Here is a 19743-nt window from a genome sequence, read left to right as displayed (position 1 = left end):
ACTTTTTCTTTCTGCTCACTTTCATAGCCTGTTACTCTGCTTTTAACTCTTTATTAAAGTGGGTATCTATTTCCAGGATGGGGGATGCCCTGTCCTAGGTATCAGGGTTTTGTGTGGCTATTTCCAGAGCTCTTTCTAAGGGTACTCTTTTCGACCCTGGAATTGTTTGGAGTGTCTCTGCCTCACTCTAGATGTAAGATCTAGTGTGCTAAAGCAACAGAGTCCTACTTTGCCAACTCTGTGGCCAAGGGTGTGCTGTTTGTTTTACCTTGTGCTGTGATTTCATGCCATACTCCCACCCTGTTGTCACAGACCTTCCAAGTCCTCCCTGGTGTCCCTGGGCCGAGAGGTCCTTTACTTAGCAGCACTGCTGCCAATTCAGATTCAGAGGTCCCACCTTGCTGATTCTGGGATTGGGGCTGGGGCTGCGGGTTGCATTGGTGCAGCCTGTCCTTGGATAGTATGCTGACCCTTTCCTGCTGACCTAAGTTGTCTTTGGCTGAAAAATGTTCTACTCCATCCCTTTGGATGTTCTGATGCACTAAAATTTGTTTAGAGTCGTTATTTAAAGGATTTTAGACCGGTTTGGGGGAGAGGTTGGATGAGTTCCTTCCTTTACTCCGTCATCTTGGATTGGCCTCAACTTAATGGTTGTTTAAGAAGTTGAAGGACTTTCACTACTTGGTCCCAGTGGGGAGTGGTAGAAGTAATGGATAGAAGGAATAAAGAAGCAAATTTTAACTTGATGAGTGTAAAAATTTCCTAATAATTAGAGCTGTCCTGAAAAGAAACAAAATGTCCCAGGAGATGTTGGGCTTCTGTAGAATAACAGACACTTATTCTTCTGACCTTCTCTGTAAGTCATCAAGCAGAGCTTGCGTGGTCTCAATTGTAGTGGATTCTTGTTTGAGCACAGCTGTGAGTCTCTCTACGTTAGGAAGTCATGGAAGTACATGCATGTACACATGTGGGGACATCACACACACGCACACATGTGCATACATCACACACAAGTTTTTGAACTCCAGCAGGAAAACAAGCATAGCTTCAATCCTCAGGTTAAACAATGTATAAATATTTTTGTATATTTACATACTTACATGAAAGGAAAGGAAAGATTGTGTTGCAAACAGAAGATTCTTATTTTTGAAACAGAAGGAAGCACATTTTTTTTCTGATATGACTTAATTTGTTTGATCACAGTGTGTTTGCTCAGGATGGCAAACACATTGAAGATAGAATTGCACTGTCAATCTAAACACCATTGAAGCTTTGGAGCTGGTGTTTGTTTTCAGTAAAAGTTTTTCCTTAAAAAAATGAAGGATAGTCATGTGATTTTTGTTCATCATCTTTCAGTTAAACTATCTCATTTCTTTCAAGGTCAAAGAACACAGTTGCACAATTAAGGAATATGTTAAAACCAAATGTGAGCTCCCTGGGGGCTAGGGGTCCTTGTCTCTTCCCAGTAGATCAGAGAAGGGCCTCAAACTTAATAGGCATTTAATGAACGATTGGTGAATTAGGTTGTATTGAGCTGAAGAAGGGAATAAATTTATAATTTCTCCTCATCACAGAATTATGATATTTGACATATCTATAACACTTTTAAGAAGCACAGAGCCCTTTACATATATTAATTCATTTCATCCACGGTTTGGGGGGAGGGAACTTTAAAAATAGATGAGGAGTAGTGGGAAAGAATATAGAAAATTGGCTGCAAATTTACAGGCCTGTCAGAGAATTCAATTCTCTTCATCAAACATTTATTTAGTCCCTACTATGTCCAAGGAACAGAAATGAGGGTGGGGAAATGTATAGTGAAATCCAAAGGATTTAGTCTCCACTCCTCAAGGAAAGGGGAACATCCTTGGATGGGTTTACAAGGCATATACACATAACACAATATAAAGATCCAGACAAAATGCTTGCTCACATTTGTGGAAGGAGTGATCCCTTTCAGCTGGGGGCTCTAGAGAAGGCTTCCTGGAAGGGGGGGCACTAAAACCGGACTAAGAAATAAGTACACAGCTTTTTCTTTCAATAATAGGTAGCTTATAATAGATGAGGAAGAAGCATGAATGTGAAGGTGGAAAGGGGCAGAATACAATTAGAGAACCACTGGCAGTCCGGTTTGGATGAAACATGGAATAGAATGGATTCTGGGAAGGGGAGGCTGTATGAGCCTGATCCTAGATAGCCTTCATTGCCAGGCTAAAGAGTTGTGTTTGAATCGGGAGGGAACCACAAAATAGTTTGCAGTAGGCGATGACTGGGGCTGTCCTGGACCTCGGGAACACTGCTTAATTGATTTTTGTTATTATGAAATTGACAAATACAACGTGAACATTTCCTTAAGCAAAGAAGAACATATGAAAATATTGTTTATGACATAGTGGATCTACACTACATATAGCTTTTTTTAAAATTGGTGATTAGATTTAATATTGAAATGCTAGTAATGCCCAGCTTTTCTGTTTATATTCTGAACTTCTCTCAGGAAAAATGCTTTAGCAGATTTGTGAAGGATGAATTAGAGATGGCAGAGGGTAGAAAGCTAGGAAAAAGGAGGCTGTTAAGCAGATGCAAGATGATGTGGATTCACTAGGGCGCCCCTGGTACAGTGAGTAGGGAAGAGAAAAGGGAGTTGCATGAGGTATTTTGAAGTTATTCAGCACATCTTGAGAGCTGATAAATCATGGAGGATAAGAGAAGGGAGAAGTGAAGATCATCTGGTGGCTGAAAAGATGATGGTATCTTTGACAGGAGTAGGCAAGTTGGGAAGAGGGTCAGGTTTAGACATGTTGAGTTTAAAGTGTCAATGAAATATCCAGGAAAAAAAAATACTTTAGATATGATCTAACCCAGTCCCAAAATTTTATAGATGAGAAAACGAGTTATTTAGATATTGAGTACCCAGTGGTCACATAGCCAGTTAAGCAATCCCTAAGTTAAAAAAAAAAAAAAAAAAAAAAAAAAAAAACACATTTCATTGCTGGGTTTTCCCTCAGCCTTTGTCAATTAACATTGTTTTTCGATCACTGCCCAGGATGATACTAATATGGGATCCTAGAAACCATAGCATGGGGACACTTTTTAAAGGCTTGTTACAAAATGTTTTGTTCTTAATAAGAAAGTGGGAGGCTGTGATAAGATAGTAGTACCAATATTACCCCTCTGTTTCAGAGAAGGAAATGGAGGTTAAAATATGTTGTTACAATCATAGAGGGACCCCAAGTCCAGTTTTCCAGAGTCCTTTTCCCACTCACACACTCTTATGAACTTCTGTTCTCAGTTGTCCCAGAATTAGATCTCACTGGAACAGTTATTTTTTTTTCCTCTCCTCCCCAGTAGTCTCTAGACATTTATTCTGGGTTTCCAGCTTTTTCTCCTCTCCTTGTGTCTTTCTCTCTTCTTTCTGTTCTTTCCCCCCTTAATTCCAGGTCTCCCCTTCACCAAGGAGAACACATTAAAACTAGAGATAAGAAGAGCCGGCATATGTACGATGTGATTCCCACATCCACACCATAGCTCTTCATGAAAAAAATTGATTGGGAGGAGTAGTGAGGAAATACTTGGCAGTTATTTGGAACTCCAGTGAAAGTTGTTAGGTATAGTTGGTGTTGTTATCTTGGTATTATTTTTAGGTCGGTCATCCCATATTCTTGACAGAATTTTCATCTGTAGTTGTACTTGCTTTTTAATCATTTTCTTATATCCTTTGTTAAGTAGATTGATTTCAAATATTACTCAACCTTGAATAAATTAACTTCACAATAAATGGAGGAATGGGGTTGATGGGAGTTCTCCTTTGGAGCTTTTCTCTCAAAGGTTATATGAAAACAAGTTAATGCTATCTCTAGTTCTTATATAGTATATATTTGTGACTTCCTTTCATTTAAATGGATAATTATGTCATGTTTCTAACTCCAGCTTCTGTGAAGGTTAAGTGGATCTCACGTTGATTTTTCCGTGTTCCTCAACAATTCAACAGAACTGACATTTTATAATTCATGGGTTTGGGGATTAAAATTTGGGTCAGTAATGTATAGCTTGAAAAGGTGAGAAAGTACAAGGACTAATTGGACTCACTTCCGACAGGAGATGATGCATCAATTCCTTTCTCTACAAGCCTTTGGCTTTTACTTCTCAGGGAACTAATTCTTTGTCAACAGAACTTGTCCATATTGTGGAAAAGTATAAATGGGCTTCACATACTGTAAAAGAGTACCCTTCTTCTAAGGGATTTTATTTAAATCACCATCTTCCCAGTTATATGTTGAAGCAACTTAAAAATATATATACATATTTCTTTTAATTGACTCAGCTTGAGAACCTAGTTGATGAACATAAAACTTCTCCCATCAGAAAAATGTGAAAAGCATTAGCTCTTTGGTTATCTGCGTGTATATGGTTGACTTACAGTTCTTTTAAGTTGAATCCTAAGTTCACCCTTCTGTATGATCGAGTAAAATAATAGTGCTGTAAGCAAATAAATTTGAATATAATATAACTTTATTGGTAATGCTAATTAAAAGGTAGGCCATACAAAGTGTCCCAAAAGTCTTAATGCAATTTTCAGCAGCTGAAAGTTGCACTAAGACTTTTGGGACAACCTGTATAATTAAGTACTGTACTAGTATTTCATTTTCCCAGATACATGCAAAGATAGTTTTCAATATTCATTTCTGTAAAATTTTGTGTTCCAACTTTTTCTTCTCCCCCTCCCTAAGCTTTCTTTTCCCAAGACAGCAAACAATCCAGTATAGGTTAAAGATATACAAACCTTCTAAACATATTTGCATGTTTGTCATGTTGTTCAAGAAAAATCAGACCAAAAAGGAAAAACCCTTAAAAAAGAAAAAATAAATAAACAACAACAAAAAATTGAAAATATTATGCTTCGATCCCCATTCACTCCATAGTCTCTCTCTGGATGCAGTTGACATTTTATATCCCAAGTCTATTGGAATTGTCTTGGATCACTGCATTGCTGAGAAGAGCTAAATCTATCACAGTTGATCATCGTATAATCTTGCTGTTCACTGTATATACTAGCTTCTGATTCTGGTCACTGCTAAAGTCATTTTAAAATGTGTTTTAATTTCCAAGTTAAGCCTCATTTTAAAAATCTTTATAAGTGTATTATTTTGCCATTTTTTTCTTTTTAAATTTCGAGTTCTAAATTTTCTCTCTCTCTCTCCCACCCTACATACTGAGAAGGCAAATAACATGACATCAATTATGCAGGTGACATCATGCAAGATATATTTTTGTATTAGCCTTACTTGAAAAAAAAAAAAAGAAAAAATGTAAATATGTATGTATATGCATATATAAGTCTATGTGTATGTTTGTGTGTGTGTGTGCATATATAATGAAAATCCATACTTCAGTCTGCACTCAGTGTTCATCAGTTGTCTTTTTGAAGGTAAATAGCATTTCTCATCATGAAGTCTTTATAATTGTCTTGGATCATTATATTGTTCATAGTAACCATGTCTCTCACGGTTGATCATCTTAACAACATCGTTGTTACTATGCACGATGACCTCCTGGTTCTTTTCACTTCACTTTGCATCAGTTTATATAGCTATTGACATGTTTTTCTGAAACTACCTCTCTTATTATTTCTTATAGTCTAGTGGACTCCCTCATGATCATATGCCATAATTTGTTCGAGCATTCCTTAATTGATGTATGTGTTTTTGATTTACAGTTCTTTGCCACCACAAAAAAAGGTGATATAAATGCTTTTTTGTACATATAGTTCATTTTCCTTTGCTTATGATTTCTTTCTGAAACAGACCTGGTGGTATTACTAGTGGTATATCTAGTGGTATTGCTGGGTCACAGGGTATGCACAGTTTGATTGCCCTTGTCCATAGTTCCAATTTGCTCTCCAGTGGTTGAACCAGTTTACTATTTCATGAGGTTAATTCTTTTTTTTATTATTATTATATATTTTTTATAATATTATCCCTTGTATTCATTTTTCCAAATTATCCCCTCCCTCTACTCCCTCCCCCCGATGACAGGCAATCCCATACATTTTACATGTGTTACAATATAACCTAGATACAATACATGTGTGTAAATACCATTTTCTTGTTGCACAATAAGCATTAGATTCCAAAGGTACAAGTAACCTGGGCAGACAGATATTAGTGCTAACAATTTACATTCACTTCCCAGTGTTTCTTCTCTGGGTGTAGCTACCTCTGTCCATCATTGATCAACTGGAAGTGAGTTGGCTCTTCTTTATGTTGAAGATTTCTCATGAGGTTAATTCTTGAGATTTATGCCTTAGGTATGAGAGAGGATTTCTTTTTTTAAGTTCACATTGGCACAGCATTAAAATGATGTGTTTTGTTTTCTATTGAGGATCTGTGGTAAAAAGATTTTGCTATTAATTTTATGTGTCTTTTAAAAAGTAAATTTCAAGCTGGACACATTGAGTGAATTTATGAATTTATTTTAATAGAACAAGGAAAAAGCCTTTAAATAATTGATTTTTTAAAAAAATTTCCACACTTTTCACAAAGGGCTATACACCTGTGTATAACCTTGATACTGCAGTCTTTCTATTGGGTCTGTATCCCATAGAGAGAATTAAAAGGGGGAAAAGATCAACATGTGCAAAAATGTTTGTAGCAGCTCTTTTTTGAAGTGGCAAGGAACTGGAAATTGAGAATGGCTGAATAAGTTATGACATATTAAGGCAATGGAATATGAGCAGGCTGATTTCAGAAAAGCCTGAAAGACTTAAAGAACTGATGCTGAGTGAAGTGAGCAGAACCAAGAGAACATTGTACACAATAACAAGATTATGTGATGATCAACTGTGATGGAATTGGCTTTTCTCAACAATATGGTGATTCCAATTCCAATAGACTTTGAATGGAAAATGCCAGTCACATCCAGAGAGACAATTACAGGGACTGAATGTGGATTAAAACAGTATTTTCACCTTGCTTGTTCATTTGCTTTTTCTTTCTTGTGTGTTTTTCCCTTTTGGTCTGATTTTTCTTGCACAGCATGACAAATATGGAAATATGTTTGAAATGATTCTACATACATAACCTGTATCAGATTGTGTGCTGTCTTGGGAACAGTGAAGTTAAGGGAGGGAGGGAGAAAAATTTAGAACACAGTTTTACAAAAATTAATGTTGAGAACCATCATTACACATATTTGGAAAAGTACAATACTATTAAAAAGCAAATTCTTCCCACTCACCCATATTACTTTTTGTCGGGCAGCCATCATGTCATCCTTTCTCCCACAGTATCTAGCTTAGTAGCCTGCAAGTAGTTGGCACTTTGTGAATGCCTCGAAGAACAGATGAACTCATGAGGATGATAATGTTACCCAGATCCATTTCACTTCCAAGTCTCTAGTATTGGAGTTAGTGTTACTCTCCATCTATGCCATATTTCTTCCACAAAATAGTTGTATGGAAGATAAATGCAGGTCCACGAAATGGCACTGAACCATTTCTAGAATTATCCACATTTGCCCTTGCTGTTGGTCCATGTACTCAAAGTCTGTTAGGATTTCGTTGAATGTTTTCTGTTCTTGTAAATTGTATACAACTTCAAGGACAGTATTATCAGGTGAAAAAATTGTGTTGTGTTAAATGGAGACCTTGGAGTCTTGGCATTTTTTTTTATTATCTTTGGGCTTTTCCACTGTGGAGTACAGATGTTGAGCTTTCAGAAATATGCAAACAGTTTAATACCTTGCATTGTAAACAGAATACAAGTAAATGACCTTGGAAAAATGTTTTGCCTGGTAAGTCCCTGGTATGACTGATTTCTTATTTTCTGCTTTATTTCATGAAAAGGGACTAAGGGGGAAAATAGTTTGGTTGCTGCATTTTGCGTTTGATTTTTGTTTTCTTTTTTTGGTCTATCCTGAGAAATGAGTAATTTTTCTTTTGTAATTTTGCCAATTCTTGAATGTGATGAAAATATGTTTGAAACCTGAGCATGCTTCGAATCCAACCTACTTCTTAGATGCAGAATGCCATTCCCTTTCTGATGTGTTCCTCAAGAAACGTTGTGGCCATTCAAGTGATGGTGCTCTCTGACCCTTTAGTTAAGTTGGTCCTCAAGTGACAAGCAAACCATTCCTTAGTGGGAATTTTTTTATAAATATCAATTTACCTAAAGTAGATTTTTTTAGCCTGCATACATCTATATCTAAAGCCATGATGATGGTTCAGCAACTATAGGGAGGCAGGGGGGACAATCATGTGGTCCTTTGTCTATTGTTCCAGAGCAGTGGGATATTGAGTGGTCAGACATAGCAAAATGTACAGAATTTTCTCAATATAGATGCTAAAACTAGAGAGGTTAACTTACACAATGGATGACCATCAGAATCCTGAAAGGTTTGAACAGGATCTCAGAAGAGTTGGGCTGGACCTCATAATCAAGGATCAGAAACATAAAGTTGTACTTAGGTTCAAATAATCAGCTTCCCAAATGTGTGATGGAAGAAATGGAATTTGATAGAAAGTTAAATTACAAATAAATAAAATACCTTGGTGGTTTTAGTTGGTGACAAGATCAGTGAATTGGGGTGGGATGTGGTAGCCTTTTGCCTCCTTCCATCCCCCTCACAAGCTATCTTACTTCAAGTCCATGGTAAGGAAAGTATATTGTAATGGATAAATAAAAAGATAGGCCTCTTAAGGTCCCTTCCTTTTCTTTTTCTCTGGTTGTATATAGAGACTCATGTCTCATGCTCTCTTTCTAAGTACCTTTGTGACTTCTTAGTGTTGGGGTGAGGGGTTTGCAGTTATAGTAAATACTTCCCATCTGTACAGTACTGGTGAATTTCCAAAATTAATCCTCTGATATTTCTGTACTGCAAAAATGTTCTTTAGAAATGACACATCCATCTTACCTTGTAAAAAAAACTGCCTTTGAATGTCGCATTGGGTTTTGTTTTTTTTCCTTAACACAAACCTACAGCTTTGCAAAGAGTGCCAGAGACCAGTATGAAAAGCTGTTCACCATGCACAACAACATGATAAAACTCTATGACAATCTTGGTGAATACTTCATTTTTGACACCAAAACGGTGGCAATTGATGAATTTTTTGGTGACCTCAGCAGCTTCCGCACCTTATTCCTGGTGAGTAAGATATGGCCAGTATGTTCTGTAGCCCTGCGTGTTTTCTTTGTCCAAACTTTCCAAACTCTCTTAATGGATGGAGCCCGTTGATTGCATTGATTTTGTGTTCTATTACTCTAACAGGCAATGACAGGGAGTCTTATGAATATGACATGGATAAAATTGTTTGCTGGGTGAATATATAATGAGGCCCTAAATGAATTAGCTTCAACTTCAGCTATACACTAGAGATGATTTTTTGAAATCTGATATAAAATGGATGAATTGTTTCTTTAATGGTCCAGATTCTTACACAGCATAATATTTTAATGTAACTTAACTAAAAAATTAATATCTACAATCTTCTTTCATCGAATACATTGAAAGTTCATGATTTATGAATGTTTCTTGCATAGCATAAAATGAGAATCTGATGTTGAACTGAGCCATGGAAATGGCATTGACTCCCCAAAGATCCTTTCACAGTTTAGGAGGAATGGTGGGAATCGTGGATTATACTTGGCAATAGGAATAATTGGCAGCAGTAATAGGGTGTGGCCAGCTAAAGATTAAGATATTCTCTTGGGGAAGAGAAAAGACTCTATTATGTAGATAGATGATGGGAACACTTCATTTCATCTACACTTTCGAAAGATAGAGGCAAAAAAATTGAACCTAAAAAATCTAAAACAATAAGAATTCTAAGAGACAAAATGATTCCTATATTTAAAAAATAAGAAAACTACATTCCCCATCTCTTAACCAAGACAGCAACTAACAGTCACACTAACTGGGATTTCCTCTGAATTTCTGCTTTCCGAGCTCCTAATTAGGTTTTGTGCCTTGAATTTGGTTCATTGAGCACCTACTGTGTGCAAAGTGTTATGCTAGAATCAGGTCACAGTACAGGCTGTTGTTGGTATTATTTGTCCTTCATTTTCAAAGAGGATCAATGACATATCACAGTGATGTCTTGACTTGCACATGAATTGGAGTTAAGTGAAGCAGTCATACAAAGTCTTCGTCCTGTCTCTTCCAAAATCATCAAAGTCTAGTGGCAAGACGGAAGGCAAGACAACCAACCATGGCCCAGGATGTAGTGGGTGACGTTGGCATCTTTGACGTCTGACCCAGCCCGATGTGCCCCATCATACCTGCTACAGCCACCTCACACCAGAGGTATGAGTACTCTCTGAAAACCTCATGAGATCAAGATAAAATGACACGTGACTTCAGAATCTGTAGGGAGCCACTGGGATTTGTTCCAAAAAGGAGTGCTGTGTCTTACAGTACCAGGAGTTGTGAAATATTTTCGCCCTTGCAAGTCACTACCATTGTACTCTAAGCCCAGTCTTTCCATGGGCTTCCCTTTCTGTGATGTTGGAAGGAAGCCCAGTGGTCTGAACGTCAGAGACCAAGTGAACAGCGATATCATTCACCAGGAGTAAGGAGCAGAAGGTTGGGTGATGGTAGTTGAAGATATTGGAGTAAATGGCAATTTCCTAAAGTCAGGGGTCAGGGATACAATGGTGAAGATCCCCTACCAGCTGAAGGATTTGGTACTAAGAGTAGCAGGTGCAGATGAGGAAAGCTGTGGTTTGCGGGCCAGATGTTGACCAAGTAAAGTTTAAATTTTATGAAGCCAAAGGAAATAATAGGGACACACTAAAGTTTGTGGAGAAGATGAGCGACAAGGTCTTAAGAACTGTGTGTCAGGTAAATAACTTAGGACAGGCTAAAGGAAGCCAAGTGAAAAGTAGAGTGTACAATGAGAGCAATTGCAAAGATCTCTGATGTTCTGGCACGAACAGTTCAGAAGTCTAATAAAGTCTTCACCAGTAATTGAAGTGGCATCGATAGTAAGAATAATAACAATAATAATAATGATAGGTAACATTTCTGTAGTGCCTGTTATGTGTCAGGCTCTGTGCCAATAAGCACCCTGCAGATGTTATCTCTTTTGATTTTCACAACAGCCCTGAAAGATAGAGACTGTTATTATTCTCTTTTTGAAATTTAGGAAAGTGTAACAAATGGAGGTTAAATGACTTTCCCAGACTCACCTTAATTAATAAGGTATTTAATTAATAACATATTTCTGTTAAACACACAGTTAGGGTAGGGCCCAGACTGGAATGCATGTGATCTATATGCATGTGGTTCTCCTCCTTGTCCTCTGTGCTTCTGTCAGTTGATCATTTTGGCAGGTTGACTACACAAATAGTCTTTATTTTTCTTCTGAGATTTTGGGAATAGAAAATTCCTTGTCAGGGAACCCTACATGTTTCACTGCCATCTTGGTTAGGCATTAAAATTAATTTTAGCTGTTGGGAGAGTGTTCAAGGAAAGTATTATACTTCATTAGTTTTTATGGATCGAAATGAATTATGGAAAATATGTTTTTCCCCTCTCTTAAATCTTCAGGTTCTTGTTGCTGCTTCTGTTTTTAATTTTTAAAAAATATGAACAGTAATAATAGCAGTCAGCATTTACTTTAAGGTTTTCAAAGTGCTTTACAAGCACCTCATTTTTATCCTCACACCAATCCTGAGAAGTAGTTCTTATTATCCTCATTTTAACTATTATTATCTTGATTTTCCAGATGAGGAAACTGAGGCAAGCAGAGTTTAAATGACTAACTTAGGGTCACATAGCAAGAACATGTTCAGCGCTGGTCCTCCAAACTGAACAGTATTTTACCCATGCATATTTGTTAACTGTCCTTATGTAATTTCTTGATTGCTATTAATGTCATTACTGACATTATTAGTCTTCCTTTATTTTTGGAAAGGTACCTTAGAAATTTTTTCTATTATATTTTAGGCAGCTGAGCAGGTAAACTTGCCCCACCAAAGAGGTGCTTACTAGTGTTGAGTTCATAGTAGTTGAGTTCTTGGGAAAGGCCTCTGCTGACACGGCTTGGCACTCTTCGCAACTTGGCCAACAAGTATGCTTCCTGTGGCTGAATGCCTCCAAACTGTAATAGATCAAACAGGGGCAACATCTATTATCAGGCTGATCCTGGAAGCATTTCAGCCCTACAGAAGGTGCTTATGCTGTGCTGACGTCACTTCCAAAAATGCCATGCCATGATGCGCTGTTGGAGTTTGACTTCAGTCACGTTATAATAAATAAGCTGAAACTAGATTTTTAATTATTTTCCGACTTTTTAAAGGTGAATTCAAATATAATCTTCTAAGACCTAGAAAAACATCAGGATCAATCAAATATATAGCTTGTATCATTTCTCAAAATGATGTATGAAAATCTCTTCCTGCGTTATTCCTCCTCCTTAATTCAGTGTCTTTTGAAGATATATTAACCAGTCCAGACTATTACAAGACTTGCAGTGCTTTACAGAGACCATTTCCTGAGTGATTGCCCAGTGTTCTGAAGATGTTATCACATATGACAGAGAATCCTTTGTATACTTGGAAGAATAGGCTTACTAAATCTTAATCAATTTGGTTCATTCACATAAGAGGGAAAAAGTACATGTAACCAAGTGTAACTTAGGATGCTACTTGGTGATCTTCCCTAAAATTCCAACCTTATCATGTTCAAGCCCAGAAAATTTTCTAATCCGGAATATCCTTTCTTAAAGTGTAGGTGAATACTTATAAATGATTCATCTAAATTTGGATATATCTTCCCCAAAATAATTAATATTAGATACTAGGCTGATAACAAGGCTACCTGAATCCATCAGCTGGGGAAATGTCACTCTACAACACTTAAGTTTTTCTCTTACTGAATTGAGATTATAACTCCGTGTGTGCAAACATATTTGTATGGGTGTACATCTTCTCAAAACAAGACAGATATATTTATTTATACAGACAGAGAACTATAATACAAATCAATACAAAATGGGATAAATCAAGTACTGACAAAATGCTTTGTGATGTCCAAAGCAAGAAAAGTCACCGGTGATTGGGGTAGGAGACAAGGAAAGTGTCAGAGAGGAGGTAATCTTTGGTACAGACTTTAAAGACCAGCAGAAAAACAGTTTGGACAAAGACAGGGAGGTGGGTAGGCATAGGGCACACATTTGGGATGATAAGCAAGCAGGCCAGTTTGGTCTTTACTAACAGAATGTGCAACAACTTATGAAAGAAAAACTCTGCAAGGATGGTAGAACATCACAAGAAAATACATTAATGATTTGGGAATTCTAACCACCCTAACAGACGGGGAAGCAGCCATATAGTTCAACTCATACTCAGAGAATCTCACTTTGGATATCCCTGACCATTTGTCATTTTGCCCATTCCAATTTGAGATAGCTCTAATTAAAAAACGTTTCATTACATCAAGCCTTTACTTGTGTCTTTATATCTTTCAGCCATTATTTCCAGTTTTTTCCTCTGTGATCAAGCAGAATGAACCTGATTTTCTCTCTACAATACAGTCTTTCAGGTCTTTGAAATCAACAATCTTGACTCCTCTGACCCATGTCTTTTCCTAGGCCCTTCAGCCAATTCTCAGCCCCTGAACTTAAGGCCCTTCACCTTCCAGGTTACCCTCCTCAGAACACTCTCTACCTTATTTAATGTTCTTTCTAAAATGTAGTGTCCATGGGATGTATGTCTTCCCTAACTTCCCCGTCTGTTATGGTGGTTAGAATTCCCAAATCATTAATGTATTTTCTTGTGATGTTCTACCATCCTTGCAGAGTTTTTCTTTCATAAGTTGTTGCACATTCTGTTAGTAAAGACCAAACTGGCCTGCTTGCTTATCATCCCAAATGTGTGCCCTATGCCTGCCCACCTCCCTGTCTTTGTCCAAACTGTTTTTCTGCTGGTCTTTAAAGTCTGTACCAAAGATTACCTCCTCTCTGACACTTTCCTTGTCTCCTACCCCAATCACCGGTGACTTTTCTTGCTTTGGACATCACAAAGCATTTTGTCAGTACTTGATTTATCCCATTTTGTATTGATTTGTATTATAGTTCTCTGTCTGTTTCATGTCTTCTCTTACCTCTTCTAGTCCTAGTACAGCCCAGCACATATTTGATGTTTATGAAAGATTTGCTGAAATGAAACTGCTTTCATTAGAGCTGGAATTAGGATGCTTGAAACAAGACTTTAAGTTAACCCTTGACCTTCAGAAGTGAATTTACACTGGTATAATTCCCCAGAGTGTCACATCTGACACTAGGCTTATGGCTGATGAGCCTGTTAGCCACAGGATTAAGGGAGAGAGAAATTCAGGGAGGAAATATAAAAATATATTAAAGATGCAAATAAAGGTACCATTTATGGTTTATGATGGATATTCCTTCATTGCTTTTTAATCTAACTTTCCCTTTTCCAGTATATGCAGTATACCTTCAAATATATGAGGATTAATTTGGTTGTAATGAAGCTTAAACAATTACGGGTCCCATCATTTTTACATTATTTGTGACCACCTGGCATTGTCTGAAAAAGTATTTATCCACAAAGCACTTTGAGAAAAGAATCTTCGCAGAAATTTAATCAGTCACCAAACAGGGTGACTAGAAGCTGTTAGGGTGAAGAGCAAGCTGATCTTGGAGCCTCAGAAGGTCTGGGTTCAGATTCTGCTTCTCATTCATACTGACTATGGTTCTGGGCCAATCCCCGGCCTCTCAGTACTCTAGCTAAATCTCTTAGACTGTGAGTTTGTGGTGAAGCAGCTGCTAAATTGTTTTGGTAGTAGGTATTTCTCCATCTGGAAATTTCTTCTTCCAGTTATATCTTAGATCCAATCCTCCTATCCTATCCTATCCCTACTATGTGCCATGCCATGTGCTGGGTGCTAGGGATAGATAAAAGAAAAGAAAGGCTCCCAACTCTCAAGAAGCTCAAGCATCGTCCATTGAGGGAGATAACATGTAAATAGCAAAGACTCTGGAGGATGTATACAAAGTAAGGGGGAGAGATAACACCAGCAGTCCGAGAGTCAGAAAAAGTTTTGCATAGAATATTATTGAGCCTTTGAGTTTCCTGAAGCTAGAGTTTCTGGGAGGCTGATTCCATTGAGGAGCAGGTGCAGCTGGGTAGAAAGATTCTAGGTAAGGAAGCCAAGGAAAATATTTTTAATAGGTAGGTGAAAGGTGACATGAATTCTCAGTCAAGTGGTGACAAAGAAAAGGGTAGATGCAAGATGTGCTTTGGATAAAATGGCAAAATTGAGCCAAACACTGGATATGCAGGGTTGGGAGATGAAGGAGTTGAGTGTGACCCTGACTTTCCTGGGAAACAGGTAGAATGATGCTTCTTTGAATAGAAAGACAGACATTTGGGAGAAGGGCTGATTGGTGGGTGAGGGTGGATCAAGAATCAGTAGCTTTTTGGGGAGAGGAGATTAGCTTTCTGAAAGTGATTATATGAAAAGCTAGGCTGCAAAGAGATGAGGAGTGAAAGAAAAGTTTAAATAGAAAAGGAAGCAAGGAATGAGATGATATCTTGTTTAAAGAATAAGGGAGAGAGACATTTGAAAGCAATAGGGAAATGTAGTGAAAGAGAGGTTTGAATATGAGAGAGACATCTGTATAGTAAACCAAGGAGCATTTGTTATGCTGTCATATAGTTTCAAAGAGTTTTATGGAATACATTGACATCTGCTATCCAGCATTTATCATTGGTGTTTCCTTATGAACTTCCACAATGTGCTATTATAGTGATAGTTGATATACTTTCTGAATCATCAGAGTAGGATTAAATTAAATATGGTTTACTGTTACCTGTGCGTAAATGAATTCTTGAATCATTGAAAAGACAATGCCGATTATCGGCTCCTTTTCATTGAACCCAGTATATATGGCCTATTTTTTTGGCTGCCATTGATTCCTAATTTTTTAAAGAGAATGGCCTAACTATGCACAGTAGAGAAATAAAGTGGATGAAAAAAAGCATGCTGGTCAAATTGATATGTGGTTACAAATAGTTAAAAGTTGGGGCAGCTAGGTGGCGCAGTGGATAGAGAACATTGTGCTGAAGTCAGGATAAATCCATGTAGACATGTATTTAATTTTACATATAAAGCTTCATCAGTTTGTCTATCACCTGTTATTAAATAATTTAAAATGTGCTTATGTATAGGAGAAGCAGCCCATTGAATTACTTTTATCAGAGTTTGAATTTTAGACAGGTGGTACACATGAACAAGCACCTAAGCCTATGTTGAGTAGGAGATGTACATCAAAGTTGGTTACATTCAGGAAATAGTGCATCCTTTTGATTATCTCGGGATTCTTAGCCTCTTAATACCACTATTCTCCTGGCAATGTTATAAGGCTATATAAATCATGGGAATAGTGGTTTCTAAAGAATCACAGATGTAGTTGACCCAGAGGGTAATGAAAAGATGCTTAGTATTTGTGACAAGAAATCTGTTATCAAGGAGATGAGAAAAGGAAATGTACTACCCATAGAGTGAGAAGGATGGATAATAATGCACAAGGAGTTAAGCAAATTCAGTTTCGTTAAAAGAATAAAAGTAATAATTAAAGCTTACAAATAAGAAAGATGTTAAACATGTGTTGTCTGTTTTTCTGGCCATGATTAAAAACAAGACATCCTAATAGTTACTTATTTCTAATGAGATCACAACAACAAGACAGTGATATAGATTAAGAACAACACTGAACAATGCCTAGAAATACAATGTAATTACCTTGGAACTTACCAGCTCGTCTAAACATGTGATTTTTTTTCCAGAAAAGAGTGGTCCCTACATGAAACTGATGTTTAATTATACGTGAACATCAGCGAGAAGTGACTTTATGTAGAACTCATGAGTATTCCTGGCCATTTTTAGTGGTCTTGCTATATTGGTCAAAGATACTGATCATTAATAAAATGTCTCTTATGGCCTTTATATAAAGACCTCTGAGAGTAAAGGCAGAAAAATAAGCTCATGATTGTCAGCTTCTGAAATAATCAGTTTTTCTCTTTATGTTCTATACTACATTCTTTTTCACCTTTGTGTTTTTCAGTTGATTGAAAACTTAGCTTCTTGTTTTTCCATGCTGAGTTCAGAAGTGAACTAGCTATTCTTTTTTGAGAAAATGAGCTATTTGAATCTTCTTGTGCTCAAAAACATGCTAGTCCTGTATATTTCCGAATTATTACCTTTGTTATGATTGACAGCTGTCATGAGCAATGGCACTATCAATTTGTGTGGTTTAGAACAATAGGCATTTTAATGAGTGATCAATGTAACTTTCAAGTTATTTTTTTCATCTGACTATATTTTAATATTCTACTTTTTGGTGCCTAAAATGACCTGAATTGTCAATTAAAGTTTGCGATATGTAAGTTATTAAAATATTAATTTGACACCTGAGGATTTTCAAAGACTACGTTTTCTGAGAGCACTTTGGCTCCCTTCATGGTTCTCATCACAACATGACATCTCTCTTCCCAGGAGAATATGTTTCTTGAGGGTATGGACTGCCCTGACCATCCTTCCTCCCCCCCACCCCCCACCCCCACCAAAATGTTATCTGCTGTTGAGATCTAAGCTTCTTGAGGGCAGAAGCTGGCATGCTTACCTCTGTTTTTAACTCAGGGATTAGCATAGTTTCCACACTTAAGAAATGCCTTTTCATTCACTGTCAACACAGTGATTTAAGGCAAAAATAGATTATATAGGTTCATCATTCTATCTGCTATGCCTCATTGTCTTTCATGTGACTTCTCTCTCTTTCTCTGTGTGTGTGTATAGTATATATGTTATTGTGTATATGTATATATAGTATATATGTTATTGTATATATATATATATATATATATATATATATATATATATATACACACACACACACACACATATATATATATATATATATATATATATATAGTATATATAATATATGTATAGATTGTATCAGCTGAATGGAGTATAAGCCCCCAACTCCTTGAGTTCAGGGAGTCTTGGATTTGGTCTTTCTATGTGCAGAGTGTAGCAGTAGCTCACATATAATAGGCTCTTGATAACTGACAAATTGAATGAAAAGTGTATAAAGAGATTTCATGATTAAGTAATTGTGTCCTGGTTAGAATGAAGAATGTGAGCAGTGTCACTAAAGCTGGGCAATTAAGTTGGATGCTTATGTTATATACCCTTGAACATGAGGAATGAGCCTTTGTACTTCAGTCTATGAGGAAGGTTTCTTCAGGATTCTTCATGAAGGAGTGACATGATATGGTCCAAGCAAATATAGTTTAAGCACTAACATGGTGGAGGGAAGGAGATATTGACAAAACAGGAGACCAGGGGCAGAAACTTCAATTAGTAAGCCATTCAGGTATTCTAGATGAGAAGCAGTAATGGCCTAAAGTACTATGTTTTCAATGGGAATCAAGTGATGAGGATGATAATAAGAACAACAATATAGTAATAATAGTAATAATAACACTTATAGACTTCTTACTATGTGCCAATCAATGTGCTAAGTACATTACAATTATTATTTTATTTATCATCTCAATGTTGCTTGAAGGTAGATTCTATTACCACCCCCATTTGGACTTTCCTTGGCAAAGATAACTGGAGTGTTTTGTTTTTTCCATCTCTAGCTCACTCTATAGATGAGGAAACTGAGGCAGACAGAGTTAAGTGACTTGCCCAGAGTCACACAGATAGTGAGTGTCTAAGGCCAGATTTAAGCTGTGGAAGATGAGGTTTCCTGATTTCAGGCCTGGCACTCTATCCACTGCAGTACAACCTATCTGCCTCCCAGTTAAAAATAGTGTAGAGCAACTGAATCAAGTGAAGTTAGAAAAAGAACCCATATGAGTAAGCCTACAAGACATCTTCAAATTGGTAAGAGACAAATTAAAATATATTAATCAAAGCTTAGCAATACACAAGACCAAATAGAAGATAAAAATATTTTAAGCATTTTAGTAGAAGAAAATCGAGAGGCAATGATGAAGGAAATGACTAAAATGCCAAATACATTTAAAATGTTAAAAAACTCATAGAAACAGTGGATAACAGACTTAGTACTTTAGAGAGGGGAAGAACAGTAGGAAATACATGATTTTGAGTAGCTAAAATATAGGTTTCAAAAAAAAATCACTGATTTAAAATGTTGTCCAAAAAAAAAAAAAATCCCCAGACTGAAGTAGCAGATCCAAATGAGATCTTGATGTTATATTCTCATTTTAACATCCCAGTGGACCTTAGGGAAAAAAAAAAAAGCAGGGATGCTGTCATTCATAAAATTGTCATAAAACAGTTCCTTGTTTTGACAAATAGAATCAAAGACAAGTGGGACGAAGCCATAGGGTTCTGAAAAGAGCATGCCGAGACACCTCCTAGTCACGCTCCAATGTGACAGTGATAAGGGAAAAATACCATAGGGTGCCAGGAAAAAAGGCTAGAAATCACTTACCAAGGTAGAATAGTTCAGATCACAACAAAAAATTTTCGGAGGAGTACAGGAATTAGAATGAATGAATTAAATATTTAAGAAGCAAGATCCCTGAACCAAGAATTATATACCCAGCAAAACTCAGCAGGCTTTATGTTGGCAAGTGTAAGAAATTTGAGATGTATACAGAACTTTGAAAAGGTTACATGGAGGCATATCCACTTCGAGGAAGTCTTTGAACAACAATTCAGGCTTTCAGCCAAAAAGATAAGTAT

General features: G+C 36.9%; 1 protein-coding gene across 5 annotated transcripts in view; it reads left to right on the top strand.

Moving 5' to 3' along the window:
• The window catches only part of DIAPH2 (diaphanous related formin 2), an 865016-nt gene that overhangs the window by 605142 nt on the left and 240131 nt on the right, over nt 1–19743 (top strand). For all 5 annotated transcript variants that reach the window (XM_074277738.1, XM_074277737.1, XM_074277736.1 and 2 more), the window contains one exon: nt 8978–9141. In XM_074277738.1, the coding sequence (XP_074133839.1) occupies nt 8978–9141 (164 nt within the window). The remainder of the gene's footprint in view (nt 1–8977; nt 9142–19743) is intronic.

The sequence above is a fragment of the Sminthopsis crassicaudata genome, chromosome X, assembly GCF_048593235.1.
Source record: "Sminthopsis crassicaudata isolate SCR6 chromosome X, ASM4859323v1, whole genome shotgun sequence".
Lineage (NCBI taxonomy): Eukaryota > Metazoa > Chordata > Mammalia > Dasyuromorphia > Dasyuridae > Sminthopsis > Sminthopsis crassicaudata.
This window is presented reverse-complemented; position numbering and strand designations above follow the sequence as displayed.